Source organism: Trypanosoma brucei, chromosome 11 (genome assembly GCF_000210295.1).
Source record: "Trypanosoma brucei gambiense DAL972 chromosome 11, complete sequence".
In the NCBI taxonomy this organism is placed as follows: domain Eukaryota; phylum Euglenozoa; class Kinetoplastea; order Trypanosomatida; family Trypanosomatidae; genus Trypanosoma; species Trypanosoma brucei.
In genome coordinates this window covers 1,932,628-1,956,312 of record NC_026744.1, presented here as the reverse complement: position 1 = coordinate 1,956,312, position 23,685 = coordinate 1,932,628, and the positions used below count along the sequence as shown (strand labels likewise).

The 23,685-nt window shown below is 50.0% G+C and overlaps 9 protein-coding genes across 9 annotated transcripts; all 9 read left to right on the top strand.

Moving 5' to 3' along the window:
- Positions 1-346: 346 nt before the first annotated feature.
- On the top strand, positions 347-2,170 carry TbgDal_XI7900 (hypothetical protein, conserved; the record flags this gene model as incomplete). The annotated part of the gene is made up of 1 exon (XM_011781633.1): positions 347-2,170. One exon carries the CDS (start codon positions 347-349, stop codon positions 2,168-2,170), a length of 1,824 nt encoding a protein of 607 aa, XP_011779935.1.
- Positions 2,171-2,926: 756 nt separating this feature from the next.
- On the top strand, positions 2,927-4,093 carry TbgDal_XI7890 (NADH-cytochrome b5 reductase-like protein,putative; the record flags this gene model as incomplete). The annotated part of the gene is made up of 1 exon (XM_011781632.1): positions 2,927-4,093. One exon carries the CDS (start codon positions 2,927-2,929, stop codon positions 4,091-4,093), a length of 1,167 nt encoding a protein of 388 aa, XP_011779934.1.
- Positions 4,094-4,710: 617 nt separating this feature from the next.
- Positions 4,711-6,336, top strand: TbgDal_XI7880 (hypothetical protein, conserved; the record flags this gene model as incomplete). Its single annotated transcript, XM_011781631.1, has 1 exon — positions 4,711-6,336. The coding sequence occupies one exon, from the start codon at positions 4,711-4,713 to the stop codon at positions 6,334-6,336; it is 1,626 nt and encodes a 541-aa protein (XP_011779933.1).
- Positions 6,337-6,385: 49 nt separating this feature from the next.
- On the top strand, positions 6,386-7,012 carry TbgDal_XI7870 (T. brucei spp.-specific protein; the record flags this gene model as incomplete). The annotated part of the gene is made up of 1 exon (XM_011781630.1): positions 6,386-7,012. One exon carries the CDS (start codon positions 6,386-6,388, stop codon positions 7,010-7,012), a length of 627 nt encoding a protein of 208 aa, XP_011779932.1.
- A 273-nt stretch (positions 7,013-7,285) lies between these two features.
- On the top strand, positions 7,286-8,398 carry TbgDal_XI7860 (hypothetical protein, conserved; the record flags this gene model as incomplete). The annotated part of the gene is made up of 1 exon (XM_011781629.1): positions 7,286-8,398. The coding sequence occupies one exon, from the start codon at positions 7,286-7,288 to the stop codon at positions 8,396-8,398; it is 1,113 nt and encodes a 370-aa protein (XP_011779931.1).
- Positions 8,399-9,067: 669 nt separating this feature from the next.
- On the top strand, positions 9,068-9,670 carry TbgDal_XI7850 (hypothetical protein, conserved; the record flags this gene model as incomplete). Its single annotated transcript, XM_011781628.1, has 1 exon — positions 9,068-9,670. The coding sequence occupies one exon, from the start codon at positions 9,068-9,070 to the stop codon at positions 9,668-9,670; it is 603 nt and encodes a 200-aa protein (XP_011779930.1).
- A 594-nt stretch (positions 9,671-10,264) lies between these two features.
- On the top strand, positions 10,265-14,896 carry TbgDal_XI7840 (hypothetical protein, conserved; the record flags this gene model as incomplete). The annotated part of the gene is made up of 1 exon (XM_011781627.1): positions 10,265-14,896. One exon carries the CDS (start codon positions 10,265-10,267, stop codon positions 14,894-14,896), a length of 4,632 nt encoding a protein of 1,543 aa, XP_011779929.1.
- A 560-nt stretch (positions 14,897-15,456) lies between these two features.
- Positions 15,457-18,207, top strand: TbgDal_XI7830 (hypothetical protein, conserved; the record flags this gene model as incomplete). Its single annotated transcript, XM_011781626.1, has 1 exon — positions 15,457-18,207. The coding sequence occupies one exon, from the start codon at positions 15,457-15,459 to the stop codon at positions 18,205-18,207; it is 2,751 nt and encodes a 916-aa protein (XP_011779928.1).
- Positions 18,208-19,964: 1,757 nt separating this feature from the next.
- TbgDal_XI7820 (DNA repair and recombination helicase protein PIF1, putative) lies at positions 19,965-23,111 on the top strand (the record flags this gene model as incomplete). The annotated part of the gene is made up of 1 exon (XM_011781625.1): positions 19,965-23,111. The coding sequence occupies one exon, from the start codon at positions 19,965-19,967 to the stop codon at positions 23,109-23,111; it is 3,147 nt and encodes a 1,048-aa protein (XP_011779927.1).
- Positions 23,112-23,685: the final 574 nt, after the last annotated feature.

Below are 23,685 nucleotides of genomic sequence, written 5' to 3'. Positions count from 1 at the left end.
TCTTCCTAGGAACAGGCGCAAAACGTGACCAAACAGTGGGATGCGCCTCGCATTTCATCACGCATTACAGACCCATGCAGGAGCATCTACAGCTGTTTAATTGTCACTGGTGGAGCAATAACTACTTTGGCCTCACACATATACACACAAACACCTGCAGCAACAAAACGTGTTGCATGTTCATCCCCTTTGCATATTAATGTACCGTCCTTCTTCTTATATATTTCTATATATATATATATGAACAAGTTAGGTATACGTTGGCACGGGTGTTAGTTCTCTTCTTCTTTCCCTCCCGTTGTCGCCGCTTTACGTTTTATTTACTTTGAGTGAATCGGCTGCACATATGCTTCGTAGAGTCCTCTCCGGTGCTGGTGTACGACTAACCGCATGTGACAGCTGCGTGGCACTCCTTCATCATTCGCAGCGGCGCGGGGTGCGGTATGCCAACATGCAGGAGGCTCTCAAGCCGCAAGCGGGCCACAGCGCGGGGCAGATGTCCATTCTAAATGAAATTTGCTGCAACCCCGATGCAGAGGAAGAACGGCGAAAACCTATTTTCCGCCACGAGGTTGCCCCGCGTCTTTCACCTGGTTCACCAGCAAAGAATTACCTCCGCACCATGTACCAATGGGGTTATAATTCACTAACACTTTTCCTCAAGACAAACGAGGACCCTGGTCCGTGGTGGAACGCGAACAGCAGCACCCTGGTTTCGAATTGGTCACAGGTAGGCGACTATGCAAATGCAGGTATGTGGTCGGGCGTTTGGCGCTATACGTATGGTGTTGGAGAGTATAATCTGCGGCCATATGAGGTTCGAGGTCGCGCATGGGGAAGACGCCACAACAAAGCGGGTGCCATGTCTGTGGACTATTACTACAACTGCAACAATCAGGCAGAGCAGAAAAGGCCGCGACAGTACTTCATGTTTCCACATACACCGGAACATCAGATGCATCGCCGGCTGAAGAATCCAGAACTTCCCGGTTTCAAGGTAATCGATGGACTTCACGGCAAGCGCGTCGTAAGGGAGATACAGTACCACTTGGGACAGGGTTTGAGGTTTTACCTCATCGATGGTGTCTTCGGAAGCCATCCATCAACAAACACACCGTATCGTATTATCACCGATAACCCAACGCATGCTTACTTCGCCTCACTGGCAGCCATACGCAAGTTTAACTACGTTGCACAGCAGGAAATCATGCTGTCGAAGCGCATCACCCAGTCTCCCATTGATGAATGGGGTTGGCGGCGGCCGGGAGTGCTTGTTTATCACGCTCCTAGTTGGGATTTTGAGAGTCCTCGTATTGTGGAGGAATTCGGTGGTCCGCGGCCACGCGATTTGGGGCTTGAGCACCCGAAGTTTATAGCGCTGGAACCCTATAGCATTCCTATGAAAGCCGTTGTTGCGGCAGAACCAAGCTGTGACATTTTGCTTGATGCCACCGCTTTCCTCTGTGCGCGTTGGGGCTTTTATGCTGATGACAAAGGTCTTCTCACACTGGTAGCAGAGAGCATACTTAGTCCCGATGCGCAGCACCTTACATTAGTTGTTTGTGAAAATGAAGGAGAGGCTGATATTCTCCGAAGTTCGAAGTACATATTTGGTGCACGGCACCACCGGATAGGCGACGGGTGGATTTCTCGCGCGTGGGACGTGGTGTCGGCTCCCAAGAGTAAAGTGGAGGCGTGTGCGCATGACCTGGTTGAAGAGAGTCTCGATCGTGTTCACAAACCGCTTCCATGCCGTGTTGGTATGCCTCATGCTCGCTCTCACCGTCACTACGGCCGTCGCCATGTATCTGGTTTCGGCTACAAGAGGAAACATTCGTACACGGAAGATGTGACAGCGCTGGCGGCGGCAGGTGGACATCTCTTGTCTCCGAAGGCTAAAGACGTGTTTGCATCCCATCCCGTTAGGCCAAGCGCTTTTAATCTCTCTTCTGTGGACATAGTTGTGGTCGGTTCTGGTTCCAGTGCGAGTAAAATCATTATTGATGGACTTCAAAAGCGAGCGATACTCTACGCTGATCCGGAAAAGCTTCAGCCCGCTCTTGAGGCCGCACTGAATCAGGCAAAGAGCGTAAAGGTTGTTGGATCAGCTGAGGCGAAAAAATTGATGCAGAAACTTTCAGAAACGGGTTCCGCGCACGCTTCAGTGTGAGTAGTAATAGTGATGATGATATTGGTAGTATTGGTAGAAATGCAGAAAAAGCGATCAAAAAAATATAGTTAGCGGACGAAAGAGGGCGTTGGGTCACAACTCAAACACATTTAGGTCCTTTAATAGCATCCTCGGGTAGACGGAGCGCTGTCGTAGCAGTCTAACGGTTGGAAAACGGGTAAATCCCTTGCATGTGCATTCTCCAGTTGTGTTTATGCTCCAAAAGATGAACTAGTAGAAGCGGAACTCGCTCAAATGGGGTGCGTTCATAGTATTGGCAGTGAAGAAAATAAAATAAAATAAAACAAAGGAATCGATGCTGCTAAGGAGGTAGGAAAGAAAAGATGAGGAGACCCTTTCCATGTTCCACATTGTCATCTGTATGCTCATATCTTCCGGGAAAGAAAAGCTGGAAATGGTCAGGGTTGTAGGCTCTACGGACGCATATAACTGGGGATAACCTTCTCATCATGCATTTGGAGGGATGGTGGTCTTTTCCATGGCGGTAATGCGTGCTGGGAGGAAAGTTTTGTTGACTGGTGTGTTGTTGTGGTTTTGTCGCCCGTGGCCCAAAAAGCGTTGCTGTTGTTGGATTTCCCTCGAAGTTGTTATGTTGACTTATCCCCGAGCGTATCTGTCGAATGTTTTATCCACCCCATCTATCTTCTTTTCTTGCATGCCTCCCACACCCGTGCTTAACCTACGCAAGCAATACTGTGGCGGAAAGGTGGCCATATTTTCTTTGCCGGAAAATAAATGGATCCCAGCAGTGGTAACGGGGGCGGTACTTCCTCATCTGGCTTTTCTACGTTTAGTGATAGCAAATACCATGAAGCCCGCAGGCGGAAACGTCAGCAGCTCCAACAACCGCAGCGGTGGTCCTACACGCTCCAGGACATACCGGGAACTATCCGCAAAGCATTCAACGATGTGAATACGGGCTATGCCGCTCGTGTCGCTGCGTTTTTCGGTGTCACAACTGGGGTGTCATTTTCGTTGTACAAGTTTTTCTTTGTCCGGCTGCAGAATGACCGACCACTAGCAAAGCGATCGCGTTTTGCTCCGCACGTACCCGTTACTCTGCTTGACAAAGAGCGAATCAAAGGGACAGACATGTTTCTTTTCCGTTTTGCCCTTCCCAACAGTTACGACTACTGCGGTTACGAGCCAATTAGCTCTGTTCAAGTCACTACCGGCACTGTGCGGTCCATGACTCCTGTCACCCGTTGGTTCACACCAACAAGTCATCCCCAGCAGCGGGGTATTATCGAATTTGCCGTAAAGGAGCGCGATCCAGGGCGTATGGCCGCCCGGCTGCGCTCACTTCAGCGGGGTGAACAGGTGTACCTTGGTCGGTGGATGCGGGAGTTTCCCTACCAAAACAATACCTACGGAGAGTTGGGGCTTATTTGCACCACTTCTGGAGCTTCCATTGCGTTGCAGCTGATGAATGTGATGGATAAGGATAAGCAAGATAACACGCAACTTAAGTTTCTGTATTGCCACCACACAGCAAAGGACATCCCATTTCGTAGTACATTTGAAGCGTATGCCAAGCGCAACCCGGGAAGGATTTCGGTGAAGTACGATGTGATGTCGTTAGGGCGGCCGGCAGCTGATGATGGATTACATCTCGGGGAAAACGTTTTCCTTGGCCACATTGACCCAACCATTGTGAGAAAAACACTTCCACCACCAGTTGTCACGAACGGAGAAACTGGTGAGCCTGTACGTCCCAAGATTTTAATATGTGGCCCCCAACGAATGTTATTGCCTCTCTGCGGCCGCGTCAACATGTTGGGCAACTACACATATTGGCAGGGGCCGTTTTACAAGTATTGTGGCTTTCTTAAAGATATGGGATACTTGCGTAATCAGGTCTACAAGTTCGGTGTATCGACACATTTAACGGCCTACCAATGATTCGGTGCCGGATGTGTTCTACCTTCTAACATCGTTTACGTTGGGTTGTTGCTGTTTTGGGGGGTGATTTGAAGAAGGGTAGAGTAGTTGGTCGTTTGATTCTTCCTAAAAGGTACGGGTGTACTGCTTTTTCTCCCCCTCCCCCCTTTTTTTAAATACAGGTGTTTGTGATATATCGGTCCATGCAGGTGCGGTGGGGCGAGTGAACTCTCGTATGCGTGTGTGCGTACTTGGAAGGGAGAATTATGACCGCCAGTGAGGGTTCTAAATAGTGTCGCGACTGGGAACAGTCTCTGGCATTTCGTTTAGGGGTGGGTACATTACTTATTCTGTAGCTCTTACGCTTTCGGCAGTACTCAGGGACACATGTGCTATGGGAATTCACGGCCCATTGCTTGAGAGGGAATTTTTATTGTTTTGTGGATGAATGCCATTCGTTCATCTCCTCCTCAAAGCCTTTTTCTTTTTCCAGCTTTTTATCCCTTCAGTCTGCCGCGTCGCGGTGAATTCCTCTCTTCCTCCGTAAAAACGAGCGGACAAGGACAGCCTGTAGCAACCTCAACAGGAGATATACGATACGAAGACAATTCAAGGGTAACTTCCGCGGCAGATTAGTGATGTCATGGATTGGCATTATTAATCGCCAGGTTGCCAGCCGCAATGCTGCGGAGATTCAGTCTGTGGAGCACGTGTTCAGTTCACATCGCCTCGCACAAAATCGGTTGCTAAAGCTCCAACAGTCGCTGCAAACCCTGCGAAGTGACAATACGGCGCTCGACGAAAAGAACAAAGAACTCGTCAAGCAAGTACGGGCTCTCGAGCTTGCTTCTGCTGGGGTTATTAGCCGCGCGGGCCGGGAAGAACAGCTGGAAGCAAATGTTGCCCAGCTGCAGGAGAAGCTGCAGGAGAGTTTGAAAAATGAAAAGGACTATTACAAAAACGAGTGTGAGGTGAAGCGGCTGACGGAAGAAAACGCGAATCTCAAAGAGGAGGTGAAGAAGTTGAAGAACCGCGAGACGGAACTTGAGGAAGTGCTTCTGAGACTTGCGAATAACTACAAGGCTCTCGAAGAGGAGAACAAAATCGTCAGGCCAAAACTCAACGCCGCACTGGCCGAGCGGGACCGCTGCGTACGTGAGTTGATAACGGCGAAGGAAACCATGGCGCACATGCAGGAAAAAATACTTGGGTACGATGATGAATTAAACACGATGCGGAAGAAGGGCTGTGTTGGCAGCTCTGGTGTAGGTCGTGGTGAGGTGGAAGTGGATGTATCACGTTCTTCCCACAAAAAGGACCCCGTCAACACATGTCGCCAGGAATTTTCGGTGCAGGAGGCTGCAAAATTGCCTTCCAGCGTGATGTTTACGACCGAACATCCCCACGGTGACCGGCTCATCCATGCAGTGTGTGCAACGAATGGCGGGGAGCGGATCGTAACTGGTGGTGCGGATCGAATGATTAGGTACTGGGACAGTGGTAGCGGTGCCGCGTTGCAGTGTCACCCAAGTGATGGTGTGCCTTTGTGCATTGACAGTGTTGGGGACCGCCTGATAGTTGGTTGTACAGACGGCGTAGTCCGTATTTGGGATACAAAGACTCAGAGGAAAGCGGAACTAACTGGTCACAGGGAGAAGGTTACAGCCGCTTACCTTTCAGCAGACCAGAGAAACGCCTACACCGCCAGCTCTGATCGTTCAATTAGATTGTGGGACTTGCAGTCAGCCACCATACAGAAAACTTTGCTGAATCCGAGCTGCTGCAACGATTTGTGTGTGGCCGAGTCTCATCTGCTTTCAGCACACTACAATGGCAGCATCTGTGTATGGGACTCCCGTGGACGAAGTGGGAACCCTGATGAAATCAAAAACGTCCATCCTGGGGGAGCGACGTGCGTGCGCGTCGTCAGAAACAACTTGTGTGTCTCACTTGGCCGAGAAGGCGCCATTTCTGTGAGAGACACACGTCGGATGGACGAAGCGTTGTTCCGCGTGGAGCGCGGGGATATAAGTACCTCCACACATCTCGCTAGGATTGCCCTGAGCCCCAGCGGGAGGTTCTGTGCAGTGGGTACTTCACGTGGGTCTCTGTTAATCGTTGACTTGGACGAACGCCGTGTGATGGATGCTGAGTTGGAGGCTGCTCACCAAGAGCATGTGAAAAGTGTTGCATGGGCACAGAGGGGGGAAACGTCGGTGCTGGCAACCATAAGTAACGATAAGCGGTTGGTCTTGTGGAATTGACATTCCGGCTTTGTTCTCCGATTATTATCTTGTTCAAATATATACACACATGTGTGTGCAAGCACCACGCAATTGCCAGCATGGAGGTGGGGACGCGTTCCCTGTTGCCGTTTACCGAATAGAGTGGCACGTGGCAGTTCTGTCCTTTTTGTCCACGCAACTACTGCTGCCGGTACTGTGTGACCCACTGCGGGGCATTTCCTTCTCCCCAGGTTGTGTGGCCTCAAAAATTTTCTTTCATTTTGATTGCACCGCTGCAGGTATGCTTTTGGTTGTTCAGTGGCTTCCTTTAGTGACCTGTACTATTCCTTTCCCCACGGCCTCTTTATCGCAGTTGTCTGGTTGGTGGAGTTCACCGCCACTGGTAACTTGCAAGAGGTGCTTTTGCCACTCCACTTTGTCCTCGCTTTGCTCGTCTGTTTTGCCTCACCTTCACCCTCGTAGAACCTTTGAAACGCCCGTGGGAGGAGGTTCGTGCATGTTCAGATATACTAACAGATTTGTGAATACGCGTGTTCACTTGTTTACAAACATGACATTAACGTGCATTAGTTGTTGGGAAAGGACCTCCAGTAGCGGGGAATGGAAGGACACTCTAAGTGTTGGGCGATTTGCATCTCACGAAGGTACAAGGTGGCTCTCGGCGCCCTGTTCATACCTTTTTTTCCGCCTCTAATATTTCGGGGGTGCTCACATTTTTCTAACCGTTACTTAACCTTTGGTGTAGTGAGGAAAATTTTGCCTCCCTTCTCACTTGCACCTGTCTCCACACCCTCTGTATTTTGTGTAAGTGTCTCCCGTTAGACGTTAGCCGGTAAGTATTTGTATTCATCTGGATTCTTTGCACTTTACCCACTTTGCATCGTTTTTACTACACCAGGGACTGTTGGAGCTTAGGATAAATACATCATTGCCCCTCGTGAAGTGTAATTGATCTTCTCAAAGCGTTATGAGTGGCGCTCCCACGTTGCCACCCACCGACACTCCGCGCGGTATGTTTGGACGCACTGAACGTATAGTAGCCCTACTGACTAGCCAGGTGCTCGCACAGCAGCAAGACATCAAGGAATTGAAAGAAGTTCTTTTAGAAAGAGGAGGGGTCCATGTTGGAAGATTTAGCAGGGGAGCAAACTTCGTTACGGAGCCAGGAGGCATGCGAGGCGACATGCCAACAAGCGGGGAATTCTTTAGTGCAGCGACAGGCGACACCGCGCCGCAGGGCTGCAAGAGTGGAGAATGCGCAGCCTCCACGCTTCCGGAGGAATGGAGACACAGCATACAGAATTATGTCGCGGATATTCTCGAACTGTATCTGCATCAGGTGGACGAACAACTCGCAAATATTTTGGTTAGCAGACTCCGCGCCGTCACTCGAGAGCATGTTGCGCGCACGTTTGAGAGGGAGGCACGCAAGGTGACGAAGGAGCGACTTCAAAATGTGGCTCCCCACTGCAGGACGAAACGAAGGTCATCTTCCAGGACAACTAAATCATCGGGAAGACAAAATGACACTAACAACCGAGCACATTTCGCTTCTTCCTTAGACGACACCGCTGCTTCTGCGCCCAGTGGACCTCCTCGTGATAAGAGAACGACGTGGGGCAATTGCACGGCATGCGCAAGTTCATCAGGGTATTCGGCGAAAACAGCGAAACCATTGAATGGGCAACAATGTGCATCGTGTCTTGGGTCGGCGCTACTGGAACCGTATGCGTCAACGGTTTCCTATGACCGGTCCTTTATGGACTCAGGTCCATCACTTCTACCATGCTTTGACCAGTTGTTCCCCGAATCCAGTGGTCGTTCCCATAACGTGACGCGGGCAGACCATAAGCGGTTAGCCTCGCACTCCCATATTGATCGTCGCTCATCTCCTTCAGGTATTGGGGGGCGCAATTTCTCGAGTTGCTGCCACATCCTCAGCGGGGAGCACCACGACTCCGGTTCTTTAGGCAACAGCGTCAACGCGACGAACGCGAGTGACGACGTGGAAGTACTGGTAGATGTTTTCAAGGGGCGAAAACCACCAAAGGAAGTGAAACGACTTATCCCTTGGGAGTGAAGAACCAGCGGCGGTGAGAAGCGGACCACGTCCCCGAAGTAATGAATAAGAGCATTTGCAACAGAAAGTATATGCCTCTTCGCCCGGTGTTCTTTTAGGGGCGGACATAGTTGGGTGAAAAATGGAGACATTGAGGAGAATACTCTACACCGTCAATGTAACGAAAGGCAAGTAAGGGGATAGGTTTTGAGAATGGAGTAAATGCAGAAAATGTTGCTTTTTACCTTCTGCTTCCTTCAGGACGCAGCATAAAATGAATGTGGGAAAGGTGAACCCGCACAGGTCATGGGCAAACGCCCGTAGCCATACACGCATATACGCATATGGTGTTGGAAAGAGACACCACTTCGGTCGAATATATATTACCTTCTGTTTGCACGCATCCGCGATTTTGACCTCAGCAAAAAAAGAAAACGGAACGTTGGACTTATGTTTTCGCGTCGCCTTTTCGTTTTGTTTTTACGCTCATTGATTCCACGGTACTTAGCGGTGGCTATACTGCAGGAAATATAGCTGTCACAAGAAGTTAGGAAAGCACAGGACAAGCAGTGAGAGTAGTAGTGTTGTTGCCCTAATGGAAAGAGACTTAAATGACAGTAGGGCTGTGATGCAGCGCGACGCCGGGGAGAAAGACACCTTTTCGCTTGAGCTGTTAATTGCTCTTGAGAGATGGGCGGCTCCAAGTTGTCTGAGTTAAATCGAGCTGTAAAAACACATCAGCACACCCGCACCCAACATACGCGCAGGGCTGCCATGTCGGTTATTGGTACCTCACAGCATGTAGTAGAGGAACTCGCTAAGGTGATAGCAATGGTCCACCAACAAAGGAAACAAATGACTGAAGGGGCTTTGCCCACATCATTCGTTACACTTGTGGCACAACTTGAGAGTCATCGTGCTGCCATTTGCAGGGCTCTTCCAGCAGCGGCTGCTGCAGTTGAGGCTAGCGGTGAGGAAAGCGCCGCCGAAAAGGTGAATGCATTGCGTTCACTCATGCACACGCGATCTATTCTGAACGCTGAACTCCATAAAGTGCAGGGCGCTGTCAAGGAGCTTGCGGGGAGCTCGGAGTCGCTAGAAATGCTGCATGGTGCGTTGCAGAATGTCAATGCGACTGTTGAAATTGCCCAGAAGATGGTGGGGAAATTATTATCCATAAAGACTGTGGATGATATTGTGCTGCGTGTCTCTCTCTTCTGCTTTGTTCTTGTGGTGGCGTACATAATAACTCAGCGGGTGTTCGGCTTCTTTCCGTCTGTGGTTAGGCGATGAAGGACGGTTGGCTATCAGTTAAAACTGTCATGCATTTCAACGAGGGGAAAGTTGTGAAAGCATTTTTTTAACATTGTAAGCTGCTCTTCTTTTTTTTTTCTGCACTCCTCTCTTTTTTCTGGAAAAAATCTTTCAATTCAAATTTCGCCGTAATCTTGTTTTATATTTCGCATTCTGCGTCAGTATAGGACCAGTTAGTTAGATATCTTACCAAAGGGGTGAAGGTTGATGAATCAATCTCCCCTATTTGAGCATGACAAGACGTCTGCAGATACCACTGGCCGTCATTCCGGCTTTTCTCTGTTAAGTCCATCACCAGCACATCCACAGCAACAACCAACGGAGTTGAAGGAAAGTACCGGCTCTCAGCTCGTGCTCCCGTCGTTGGAGGACCCAAAGCACCGATTATCCTCGCGACAATGTCGGCTACTGGCATCTGCGAACGCTACTGATTTGGCATCCGCCGAGGCTGAACGGAAACGCCGTACGCAACTGACACAGAAGGTAGCTGCAAATCTCATGAAATCGGCGCTTAATCAACAGCCGGATCTCTTTCCAGCTTTTGTTGGAGACAGAGAAGATCAAGGACCCGCAATGCTTCGTGGGTCGGATGTAGTTTCCAAACCGACCAAGAAGCTACTAATGGTTCCCTGTCTAGGTCTCGCTGCCGGTGTAAACGCGATGGGTGGGTGCTCCGTGAAGTATGCGACATCCTCTACCGAATCAAAGCGGATTATAGAGAGAGAGCGCGCCGCAAATGAGACCCTCTTCTCCATGTGGGAGTCCCGTAACGCGATTCGAGAAGAGTTCGCAGAAATTGCCACTATGGAGGAAAACCTTCGCACTCCGCTGTGGAACAACTTCCGGCGAGCGCTCACGGAGGAAGAAGCGATTATGATGCGAGAAGTCGAGCGTATGCAAAGTGACGTGGCAGAGGAAAGGAAGAAGTATGAAACGTCCCATGCAACACAGGCTCCGCTGTCCGTCGGTGGCGTCAGGTGCCCCAAGTACGCGCCATGGGGTTACACAGTATCTGGACGGGGTGTTGCATTTCCTCTGCGCCTTTACGAAAGACTGTTCAACCGCGTTATAACTGGTATGCATAGGCATTTGTTGATATTGCTGAAGGGGAAAGTCAGCGAGGATGTTTACGGTATTTCAATGTCACTTTCGTCGTCACCGAGTACCTCCAGAAGCCTGGGAGCGATGCTGAGGTCACAGATCAAACTGTCTGCAGCGTGTGCCTCCCCGAGAAGGGTACAACGTGATGAAGAAGTCGAGGACGCTTCCGAATCGCACCCACCTGCCGCATCTATTCCCAATGACCTCTGTTTCGGCCCGGTACTTACCGCAGAAACTTCGCTTAGTGTGGCGCTTCTATGGCGTATTCTTGACCAGGCAAAAAGTTTGTCGCCGGGTATTTCATGGGCTCTGCAGCTTTATACCAAGTACATTTTACCCCATGTTTACGAGAATTTCGCTCTCCGCGAGGAGCACCTCCCTTGGTCGGGTGCCCTGGGCGAGCAGGTTGATCAGTTGAGCGCACTTCCTCTCAATCTATTAAGATACCGAAGCATGGAGACTTCTGCCACACAAGCAAAGGGAGATGTGCGATACATGGAGGAAGCCATGAAGAGATGGGCATGGCGTACGTGGCGGCAGAGCATGCTGGAGAAGCGACGCCGTGAGCTGGGAGCGGCTGTACTGGACAAAATATTTAAACGTCTTCACAATGCTAAACAACTGCAAAAGTGTTTCAGTCAGTGGCGTATTGTTACCAAGGAGGGGTGCTTTACAACAGGACTTGAGGATGTAAATCAAAAATATAACACGTTTGTTGTCGAGGCCAAGCATGCGGCTCGCGACATGCAACTGTTTCCATGCCTGGAGGAAAAGGCTGTGGGTCCTTCGCCAGCAGTTGTCGACCAGAGTAAATTCGTCGCTCTGAAGCTTGCTGAAACGGCAACCCATACAAGGTCTAAGGCCAAGGCCGATTCGGGGGGTAAATCGGAAGGCGTGGAGAGTGAAGCAGAAAAGGGTGAAGGGGACAAGGCGGTTGATGGTGAACAAGCCGGATGGAAACAGTCCTTAGAGAATATGCAGACGCCAACACGTGTGTGGGAACAAACAGCGACACCTTCCGGTTTTCTGTCGATCTCAATAAATAACTCAGCGACACCCATGAAGTGGCTAGAAGGCAGCTGCAGTGCCGGAACTGCCGCACGCAATCAAGTTTCGGCCATTTTTGATACGATGCTGAGGAAACTATACGACATGGAGAAAATCAGCGGGCACCTGCGTGAAGGGATAGCAGTTCAGAACCGTATTATTCAGAAGCTGGAGCGTGAGAATGAATCCTTAAAAGAAAAGGTTTACAGCTTGGAGGAAAGTCTCCGGGAATCGGAAGAAATGCGACTAAACTACTGCAACATCGTGCAGGAAAGAGAACTCGATATACGGGAACTAGAGCGGCGCAATACGCAACTGAAATCCCGATTGCGATGCCAGGAGCAGCGGCCGTGGCAACGCACTGTTTTGCGTGTAATTGGAGACATTTGCGGTGCATCGACAGCGTTATCGGAGTTGGTCGATGACTCCCGAGGCTCACGCCAGAAGCAGGCTTCAAGAAAAGTCTGTACCAGTCCTGTCCCTGCTCTCCCAAGTAGTGGTAACTCTGTTGTAACGAACGCCTCCAGCAAAACAACTTCCTGTGGAGACAGGGTAGGGAGTGCGGGGCAAAGACAAAGAGGACAATCACCAACCGGTGAGGTTGAGGAAGACGACTACCGTAAGGGCATGTCCCGTTTGTCATCGGGACCCCCAGGCGCAGAGGCGGAACGCTTATATGGGAAATTGGCCCCCATTGTCCTCTCCTCCACACGTTTTATGCCAGATTCTCAGACAATATTACGAGATTGGGCAAATAACTGCCTTGACGACCTGGAGTCGCTGGACGACTTAAAGGGTGGAGCCCTTTCCACACGCTTTTACAGCTTCTCTCAAGAGGCACGCAGCGGTGTTTTACTTAGTCGTTTACTGTTTTATCTTGCCCTTCCTCGCTACCAAAACAAAACAGCAACCGATGCAAACAACTTGGGTCAGCATGGAGGGAATGAGGGTCGTAATTTCCCGGAGCAAAGGCGGCGACTGCTGATGCACGAACGTGTTCAACTGGAGACACCCTTTCCCACATACTCTGACTGCTTCGGTGATCTACTGAGCATGAAGTCAGTGAATCGAATGTCAGCATTGCTTCACTTTGCAAGGGAGCTACTGGCATCCGGCGGACAACCAGGAGATGCAATGGTGCAGAAGCGCATGGACCACATTTATGACCTAACACTGAAGGCTGTTGGCATGACGCCCCCGCCCCCCGTTGACCGTGTGGATTTGCATGAGATAATCGACCCGCACGCGCTGGCACGTGGTGATACAAGTGCAACAATAACCTTAGTCGCGCTGTTGTACGTACGATTTTCGCACCCCTTCAACCATAAGGCGAAGCAAAGTGCAATGATTGAACGAGACGCAATGATGTACCTCCTTAGCAAAGGCACGTACACGCAATCAACCGATAGTACTAAAAGTGATTCACCAGTACCACTTTCTGATTCGCAGGCTGATGATCAACTTCCACTAGAAGATGAGGGGAAGCACCTCGCACGAAAATTTCTGGCCCAGTTGGAAGAAGACGAGCGAAGCCCTTGGCAACTTTTCTTGAAGCACTGCCAACCGCTGATTAACACTATGGCGCATCCCTATATATTGCGCGGTAACTTCTGGCCTAGCACGGCGTTCGACTCACCCGATCTTGCTTACATGCTTGGGACCCTCGGTCTTGCTTTGCAGCGGTCCTTGCAGGAGCATCGCTGGCACATTATTCTTTCATGCCTTGTTCCCGTACGCACCTACAGTGGAATGAGTCGTGGAATATACACCGGGGGGCGGAGTTCAGTTGCCGCGCTGCAGGCTGGCCTTTACCGTGTTGGTGACTGGGTCTTTCCCGATGAATTACCGTGCATTCGGGCCATGTTCCGTGATAGAGAAGCCGCCATACGCGCAGCAGTTGGTACTGGGGTTTTGAAGTGCGTCGGTGAGTGGACCGAAGATGAGTGGAACACGGAAGGATTCTTCACCACTAAAAACAAGGGAAGCCTTCTGAAGTCGTTTGAAACATGTGGTTCGGATCTTATGCAGCTATTTCTGCAGCGTGCTAAGCTTTCACACACCTGCGCTATGCCGGCGATCGATCTTGGTAGTTGGCGTTTGCTACTGATGGACGTGGGTCTCGTTTCGCCTGACGACCCAGAGACGTCGCTGTTAGATCTGGAGCAGGTGACAAATATCTTTTGTATGGTTATGTCTTCGCTTGTCGACGTGGATACGAGACTCGAAGAGCCTAACCCGGCTGACGCAGGGTATTCAACTATGCCTTTATCGTATTTCTCCGATGAGATGTTCTTTCCCGAGTTCGTTGCAGCGTTAGTTCTCCTCATCCACGAGATGTATCCTTCCGTCTACCGAGGCGGTGGTGGGGAGGGAGAGAACGAGTCAGAACCAACCATTACGTGGCTTGGCGACGCTCTCAGGGATTTTCACTTTAGACAGGTGGTCCCACACCAAGTAGGTGAGACAATGATTCGTCCTTCATCTATCATGAAGGCTATCCGGGCCAACGCCAGAGCACATGAAGTTTTGGTGCGACATAACAAGGTCTTGCAGGTATTGCACACAACGTACTCCAGAGATATTTGTGGCCTCGTAGGAATAGAGAAGGACCAGGTCGTTCAAATGCTCCGTGATGCGGCGTTAACAAGTTCTGAGATCTCCCAGAGCGTCATCACAGACCTGTTCAAGGCCTGCTGCGTTTCCAAGAAGGTTGATGAGGCGCTACTGGAGGAGAGGCGCCGAGAGAACGATTCGAGACCGCGGGATGTGCCCGTTGTGCGGCGCCGTGGCAATGTCAGCATCCTTGACCCGACACTCGAGGGAGCATCGGCGACTAAAGTGAAGGAATTCTTCCTTCTTTTGTATGATGGGTTCCTCGAATTCTTGTGCGTGTTGTGTCACTTCAATCAGCCTAATCCGCTTATTCCGTTTGAACAGAGGTTGGAAAAATTCCTGATGAAGGGTGTTTTCCGCCCACTGGCTCACAGGAGTGAGGGTCTGGCGATGGTTATGTCGCAGCACCTACCCCAATCGAAGCATGACGGATCCGACACATAATTGGGGAGAGTGACAAGTTGGCGGTGTTCTTCCTATCGTCACAACCACTACACCATGTTTTACGTCGCTCACCGCCTACAGTTAATCGTCCGTTTTTACCCGTGTGGACGTGTTTCCAGTACGTCGTGCAAGTCGTAGGAATGAAAATGTATATTAGACGTTGTAACTAGAGGTGAGGGGACGAGGGTAACTGTACATTGTGCACGGATGTACACATGCAAACATTTGCGTTCCCCCCCCCCTCCCCCTTCTGCATGTGGCCGAACACTCCTTTTTTTGTTATTACTGCTATTTGTCGCTCAAGGATGTGTTTTCATTTTTCCTCACCCTTCGTCTTCGTTGTTGCCGTTGCGACACCTTGTGTTTACCTCATTGTGCCAACCGCAGCCAGTAGAGCGTTGGACAACGTGACCCAACTGGGTTGTTCACTATTAAATACTTGTAACTCGTTTCGAACTATCACTTGCTTCCTGTGTCTCTCGCTGCCACACGTCCAATTTTCTTTAACTTGTATTATGCAGACTGGGTAGTGAAGGAGTAAGAGATAGCTGAGGCACCGAATGACTATCCTACACCACCCGGTACCTTCCAGGTCTTTCCGCTCATGGGAAGTTATTGCCGGAGGCCCTCAGATGCAGTTATGCGTGCAAGAGCGCACCTGTGAGGGAATGCGAAAGAACAAGCGAATCGTCCACCGCTTGTTTTACGGTGAAGTGGATCTCAAGAAATATCGCATCATTCGCTCATCCAATCGGGTAGACTATCAGTCGATGACGGATGGTAGTGGGAGAAACATTGCTGAGGAAAGTACAGGCCCCCGTATGCGACTGGTGTTGGCCACGTCTGACTCACGGGATGAAATCATGAGGGATTGGGATGAGTTGAAGGCAAAGGGGATGCCTCCGTGCGGCGGGAATTGGGGCCTTGGAGTTTCCCAGCAGAGCAGCGCCTCCTCCATTGGACATCAGGGGAGTGAGTTGAGCCCATTTCAGCGCTCCCCCGTTTGCCCCAACTGGACAGGAATTGGGGGAAGCCATCTAGCGTGGGAAAATGCAACTGAGTACTCGCCACTCTCCGACCTAAATGCGAGCCCCCAGTTCACGTGTCTTCCCGTACAAGGGGGAAGTAGCGCAGATGCCTACGATGCCTGCCTCATACGTATCATGGAAATGTGGGATTGGACCCATCCTTTCGAGACCGCTGCGTATGTGACCGTTGTGGCTGCTGGGTGGTGGTGTCAAGTATTGCAGTGGTCGTTTATTTTTATCATTTCCCTGGTAATGGGTTTACTGCGGTGTCGGCAGTTTATGACTGAAAAGGAAGAAAGGGAAGGGAAGGCTAGGATACTTTATGTGACGAATTTTCTCGTCATGAATGTATCTAAAAACGTTATCCATTTCGTGTCTGGGGTTGTGTGTCTGCATTGGCTTGTCGTGTGGTTGGCACCGCAGTGGACGTTGATTAATATTTTTGAGCACGTGATACCGCCGCTGATAATTGCATCACTCCTTCACACAGGATTCAGGCGGCTAATAGGGACTCCACTGGTCAGAAGAACGAAGCCCCTTTCCTCCAAAACTGAGTCTGCAGCGAGTTGTGGGTTCAATTACTCGCTGCTTTCGTCGGGTAGTAACGTGTGCACCGGAGCCTTTTCCGGACACAATTCCGGGAGTCCAATTCAACGGGAAGCGAATGCAGCGGCAGGGGGCACCGCCTTCTTCGGTGAACGCTGCGACCGCAATGCACTTGCAAACCGCCAACCATCAACGCCTTCACTACGGTCGCGTGAATGGCTGCGGGGAGACGGCTTGGTGGGAGACAGCGGAGCCTGGGAGAGAAGTGGCACAACGAACACGACAACGATCTTTGTCGAGGTTGATGTCCCCCAGGGGAGTGTAAACTCGCTACAGGCCGTACTGGCTAACGCAGTGCGTAGCGAGAGGCAGGGGAACTATTTCTTCCGATGCAACAAAACGCTGAGTCGTCAAACACTTGTAAGCACTAAAGATGGAAGCGAGTTCACTCTCTCTACAGTGTACATGTTGGCCGGTGCACGGGAGTCGCTGCGTACGGATACGAATGCTTCCTGTGGACTTGACTTCCCAGTGGGACCACAGCAAGGAGAGCAAAGCGCAGTGCAGAGTTTGGCTGGCGCCGAGAGCAGTGCGGAGTCGCCACCTTCAGCAGACCCCGCCATCAAATCGATGAGAACACCCATCACACTGCCTTCCTTACTTGGATTTGCCAAAGATGAGGGCCTGCTAACGTGGAGTTACGACATTGCTGGGTCCGAGCGTGAAGACGGATCTCTTAGGTTGCGCGCTTGCTATACCATAACTTCAAGTACTAACCTTCCGGAAAGTACGCGTCACGAGTTGACTAAACAACTATCGTGTAAGGCAGATGCCATAGTGGAGCTACTCGGTACAAGTGGTGCTGAAATCCGCACGGCGGTACCGAAAGAAGACCGACAGCGCACCACATCGTTGCATGTGTCTCCTGTCCGCTCTGCGGTGTGCACCACTCCCCCAGCACATGTGCAGGATGGGGTAGCAGAGAACATTCCCAAGTGTGAGGAAAACAATGGTGCACTGCAGATAGCCGAATATGTGATCAAGGAAATTTTCTTGAAGTGCAAGTGGGATTTTGTGTCGCAAAAGAAAGGGGCGACGCTGTGGACTGCAGACACGCAGTGGTCGGATAAAAAGGCGGTAAAGGTGGTCGTACACATTCCTCGGGCCACCCTGGCGGATGTGGATTCAGTTGTGAATGACCCTCATTTGGTTAGTGTAATGGACAATATGGTGGAGGCAAAAGTGCTGGTGAGAAAGGTATCTTCCGACGTTCACATTTATCACACAAAGTTTAGTTCCCCTTTTTGGGGAATTTCGGCGCGTGATGTCGTGACACGTACCGCCGTCTCGTTCTACCCAAGCGAAGATCAGCGCGTTGCCATGGGTCTCGAAGGAGGTAAACCCATGTTTCTACATACTTCTGTGGATGCTCCAAGTGAGGTACCAACTTTAGAAGGTTTCGTACGTGCGCGTGTTTTCGCATTTGGTGTGTTAGCTGAAGTAGCAGTTGGTGATGATGGTCTGGAAGGAGTGCGAGTGACCCGATGTATAGCAGCTGACCCCGAGGGTTTACTTCCAGGTTACGTTGTGAACGCGCTTTCGGTGATGCAACTTGACAGCATTCTCACATTTGCGAAGTTCGTGAAAAAGCGGGCGAGGGCTTCCGTTTCTGGTGCCGCATCGCAGTGTTTTGGACGTGAGAGTGAGGAAAGGGCGGAAGCAACACCTGCCGTTTGACACCTCCACATGTCCTCGATGGAGGTGTACTTCCTTGGTTGTTTGCATGTTAATTACACCTTATCTTTTAATATTGGGAGAAGTCCCGTGCGTACCCATTTCCCCGCAAATATAACATGACCAGTGGTGTTACCGTTAAACAAACCGATTAAACGTGTAGGAAAAGCACACGCGGGAATTGAAAATTGTACATGTTGTTGTTGCAAATGGTTGAGCAAAGGTAGAAAGGCGTTAAAGTTGTGGTCTAACATAGCTCCACCATGCGCTAAGCGTTGCTACGCTCCCACTTCTAGAGTTCACATCACTTTTGGGGTTATTTTTCTTTTTCGTTTCTCTCGTCTCACGCATATATATATATATATATATATATATGCGTGTGTGGAGCTGTTTTGGGGTCTATTACTTTGAATTTTCGTTCCTTAATTTTCCTCGTATTGGGGTATCTATTCCCGATTCTTGTTTGTTTGTTTTTTTTTTGAACTCCCGAGAGGTATGCTTCATGTACAGAATGTTGCTTTTAGTGTGAAGTGCAAACGCCGTATCATTGTTGCTTTTTTTGTAACCGTGTGTACCGTTTCGTGGCATTCAGTTGTTTTAATAAGATTTGGAGGAGACTAGCTGTAAACATACGTATTCCCCCTCAAATGGAAGGGAGAGGCAAAAGTACGTTTACATTTGTGCAATAAAAGCGTTGAATTTGCTTTATGACTACTTTTGCTTGACTTTCTAAGGGGCCGCGGTGTTGTTTCATGTGTACTCTGCAAATTGACCACTATTTGTCTCATCACTCAGCTTTGTTTAATCTCCACCTGCAAATATACCTTCTTGCCTCTGTTTATCCTCATTTGTTTTTGAACAATAACAACAACAATAAATAAATAAACGGAAACAGTGTATATAGGCTCCAGCGGCGAGTGGTGATACCGCAGCCCTCAGGAGGCGGTAGGAACTGCATTTGACCGCAACCCACTCAACAGAGGGGTTAGTAATAATAATTGTGCATGGGTAGGAGCTGTAACTGCGTAAAACAGAGCGCAGTCCGAGAAGAGGGAAAAAAGGTAAGAGTGGATTCTCACCACTACTACCACCAACGCACCCACGGACAGCCGCAGGCGACAAGCTGTGCGGCTCCATATAGACTCAGAGACCCGCACAAACTCTCTGCCTCCTCCTTCATTCAAATTAAAAGGGACGAAGGAGGAGGCAGAGGATAACGGGGAAAAGGTGTGTGAGTTTTGTACACCTATTCGTGGAGAAACAAAGTAAAAAAAGAAAGAAGGGCACGAGTCAGCACCTCCCGTCATACGCTCATAGACACATATCTTTTATAGAAGTGACATAGATATATATATATATAATTTATTTATTTACATTTGTATATATATAAGACGGCCGAATTTTTAAAATTGTTACTTCGTGTCGCGGCCGTACCTTTTTCAAATAATCTCCTCAGACGGGTTAACTCACAGATTCCCAATTCAAAGGTGTGTGCAGTGGAAAAGAGACAGACGTGCTACCGTGAAGAGGAAAACAGAAAAGAAAATACAGGAAGACTGTGAGATTGGAGAAGGAATAAAGAGAAACAACGGAATTTAACACCTTAAGACATCGGCGTAGAGCTGAGGAGGGTGTGTGAAAGCAAACAAAAGAAAGACACGCGGAGAAGAGGAAAGAAAGCGGGTTAACGTGAGCGTGTGGTTTTGGGTTTGTTTTTCAAGTAAACCACAGCAGTTTGCGGTGATAGTGCAGTCGGACCAATGTCTTCAAAGACGGTAGTTTGGAGCAGTTTAGGGCGGTTCATGCGCACCTCCCACCATAGGCTTCTCGACGAAAAATTGTTCCCAGCTTCCCACAACCGCCACGTCCAGTCGCGATTGTTGTCTACCCCATTATCACTGATTGCGGTACCGTCGTGGATGTCAAAGTGTCGCACCTCAGCCGTTCGGCTCTCACGTCACCCTCCTCAGGTTTCGGGGCAAGAGCCTTGCGCCGTTACCGCATCATCAAGCGTGGGAACGTGGCATGGCTCCAGCCCTGCTGGACTTCGTCGGTGCCAACATGTACGATCATTAAACGGCTGGACAACGCCTGGTGATGTGCCCATACGGCATGGAAGCAGAAGTATCGCAACCATTGCCACTGGATGCGGTGGTGTTGGTGCTGGTGGGATTAATAGCTCAGTCGATGTTGCTGAGGTTAGTGGTGTTAGTACATCCGGAGTTGCAGCTGCTCCTACGGTAGCGCTTCCGCCTGGACCTCCTGTGGAGAAACCGCCGCTCATTTGTGTCGTTAGGCGAGCCACACGCGGTGGTGCTGCTGCTGACTCGGTTGGGACGGGAACTCCTGGAAAATGTGATAAACCTCCCGACTCTTCCAGCACGTTGGTTGGTACAATAGCCCGGGTGCTGAGTAGTAGTGGGGAATGTGGACGCCACAGCAGTGCAAACCAAGAGGGATTTTCTCTTGGATCACGGCCGGCTAGGAAAATATTAGTTAAACTGGAGGCTGATACGGTCGCAGCCCCTCTTGCCGATACTAAGGAAAAGAAGATATATGTTCAGCAACAACCGGTGGTTGTGGCACAATCACCTTTAGCGAGAAGCAGTAGCACCGTTACTTGGGAAGAAGGGGACACGCTTGTGTACAATATTTTTACTCAGCGGGTAGTGAAAAGCTCGTCGGCCAGTATCCGTGCGCTCTCTGTACTTGGTGTAGGAGTTCGTTCAAGTGAGAAGGAGCTTTCCGTAGTTGATCCGCATGCACTGGTGGAGTTTCGTGATAAACTCCGTGAGAAAGAGGTTAGTTGGCCATCTGCGTGGCGTAGTTCCCTTTTTAACCAATTACAACACGTACTGCTAAAAGACCAGCCTATGGAAGAGATGATATCCCGAGTTCATGAGCTGCTACAGCTGCACTACCAGCGTGTGAAGCGTTCGTGCGTGGCAAACGTTACTAAGGGAGAACCCGACACGAAAACGGAAGAGGCGAACCCGGCTGGCGATGAGGTTGCTATAAACGGTGAAATGACATACCATGAACGGTTGCTTGGCTACCCTGACTTAAACGAAGAACAGAGGCGTGTAGTAGACTTTGTGCTTCGCGGCTACAACACGTATATTGGTGGAGGGGCAGGGACTGGAAAGTCTCTTCTTCTGCGGGTAATAAGGCAAGAACTTGTCAGCCGGGGCCTTACGGTAGCAACCACAGCGACAACAGGCATAGCAGCAAGGCGTTTGAATGGGACAACGCTACATCACTGCTTCGGTGTGAATGTGTATGGTGAGTTTACACGGCGAGCGGAGTTGAAGGAGTTCGATGTGATTATCATAGATGAGGTTTCCATGCTATCAAAGGAGCTATTTGAGTCACTTGAATTCCAGCTCCGCCGGGCGAACGGTGTGGATTTACCTTTCGGTGGCGTGCAAGTTATCTTGTCTGGTGATTTCCTCCAACTGGGTGCGATCTGTTCCGTATCGCTTGTCCACTCGTCAGTGTTCCGCCGTAATTTTGCAATGCTCAAGCTCCAGCGGGTTGTGCGGCAGGAAGGGAGTAGTATTTTCGCCCAGCAGTTACAGGAATTACGACGGGGTACAGTGCCGCATGATCTGCAAGACACGGTTCAATTCCTATCCCCACCAGAAACAGCGAAATGGTTAGAGGGTGAGGGAAAGGGCGCGGTGAAGTTGCTCCCCACGAACAAGGAAGTGGATGAGGTGAATCAAGCAGAGCTGGACAAGCTTCCCAGTGATCTTGTCGTATATCCCGCACAAATGCAAGCTCCATCACTGGTTGGACGGTGGACTGCAACATATATACTGGAGGCTGTGGTGAAAGACACGAAAGTGATAGATACGCATAAGTTAACGAGGGCGCTAGAGCAGTATGTGCTTGATTTCCTTCAGAAAACACCTTATGCCAGTGATTATACGCTACCGGTTGTAGGTCAGCGGTACATTGTGCTGTACAAACTGTTTGCTGATGCCTTCGCATTTCGAGTTCGTATACCACAAGACATGAGTGAGAAGGACATGCGGGACCTTGCGCTGCATCTGCGTGGTTTGGAAACATGGCTTCCGGCGTGTGGGCTTGGGGTTTTCTTGAGAGAAATCCTTGACTCACCTGACGGACTGCATACCGATGCAGACGATTACACGCTAACGCGATATGCAGAGCTTCACCCCATGGCGTCTCCGCTACGCCTCAAGAAGGGTGCCAAAGTGATGTTGCGTACAAACCTCGCCCCAGGTCTCGTGAATGGTAGTCTTGGTGTAGTTGTCGGGTTCAAAGAACTTAGTGCAAAGCACCTTCCGCGATTTGTGAACACACCAGGAAGGATAGCCGCAGTTGAAAATTACGCCGAGTACCTACGGTACGAGCACGGCTTCACCACTGCGTTTGCACCCGAGGTAGATTTCGGAGGGGGGCGCGTGATTGTTGTCCCACCCGTTCTTTTCTCAGTTGGAGGGCTGTCAAACACGAACCACTACCATGTAGGCATCGTATCCCTGCCCCTTAGTTTAGCATATGCCTTCACCGTCCATAAGGTGCAGGGACTAACGCTTGCCGGTCGTGTCCATCTCGAACTGTCCCGCATGTGGCCCTGTGATCATTTGTTATACGTCGCCATGAGTCGTGTACGCAACCCAGAGCAACTGACGGTGTCATCGTTTCACAACAGTCTCGTGCGATGTGCGTCTGAATGTCTCCTCTTCGATGACTCGTTGCCTCCGGTTGAACAAGTGCGGGTTTTGCCACACTTCTTCCAGGCAAGCTGGCAGCGCACACCCAGTAGACGTAAGGCGGCACTCCAGCGGAAAAGGGAGCAGGCAAAGCAATCCAAGCAAAAGAAGGCTGCGAAACTGAAAGAAGCAATGATAAAGCAAGCGAAGGAAGCAACACCGTAAAATCATAGCTGGGTTGCCACACAAACATACCGGGTAAAATGCGCGTGCTCTGCTATTTACTGCTTCTGGATGCGTGCACAAGGTTGAGGGACGACAATACATGGGTTCTCTCATGTGCTTTATTTTGTTGGTGCCATATAGTTGTGTCATTAACTGTACAGTTTATCCGCTTATTCTTTATTTGGTGCAGTGATCCCTTGAAAATTGCGGAGGGTATGTGCTTCTGATTTTTCCCACCGTTTTCCTCCCTCTCCGTCACAAAAAAAAAAAAAAATACCTTCTCTACGTCCCCCCACGCTTGCTTCCTTTCGTATGTCTTAAGATGGCTTGCCACAGGAAGGGAGAAGGATTTTGTCGTTACTACTGTTGTTACTATCTCTTGCCCATTCCCATTCCAGCGAAGTTCTCTCAAAAGTGGCAAAGAAGCTCTAACAACATTTGTAAATCCATTCGCAGTGACTACACGTGCTGTGTACGGGAGTGGTGGAATAATTCGTGTTTATTTTTGGCGTTTCTTTTCATTCCTCCCCTCGTATATATTTTTTTGTTTCGTTTGTTGTTCGCGTGTAATTTA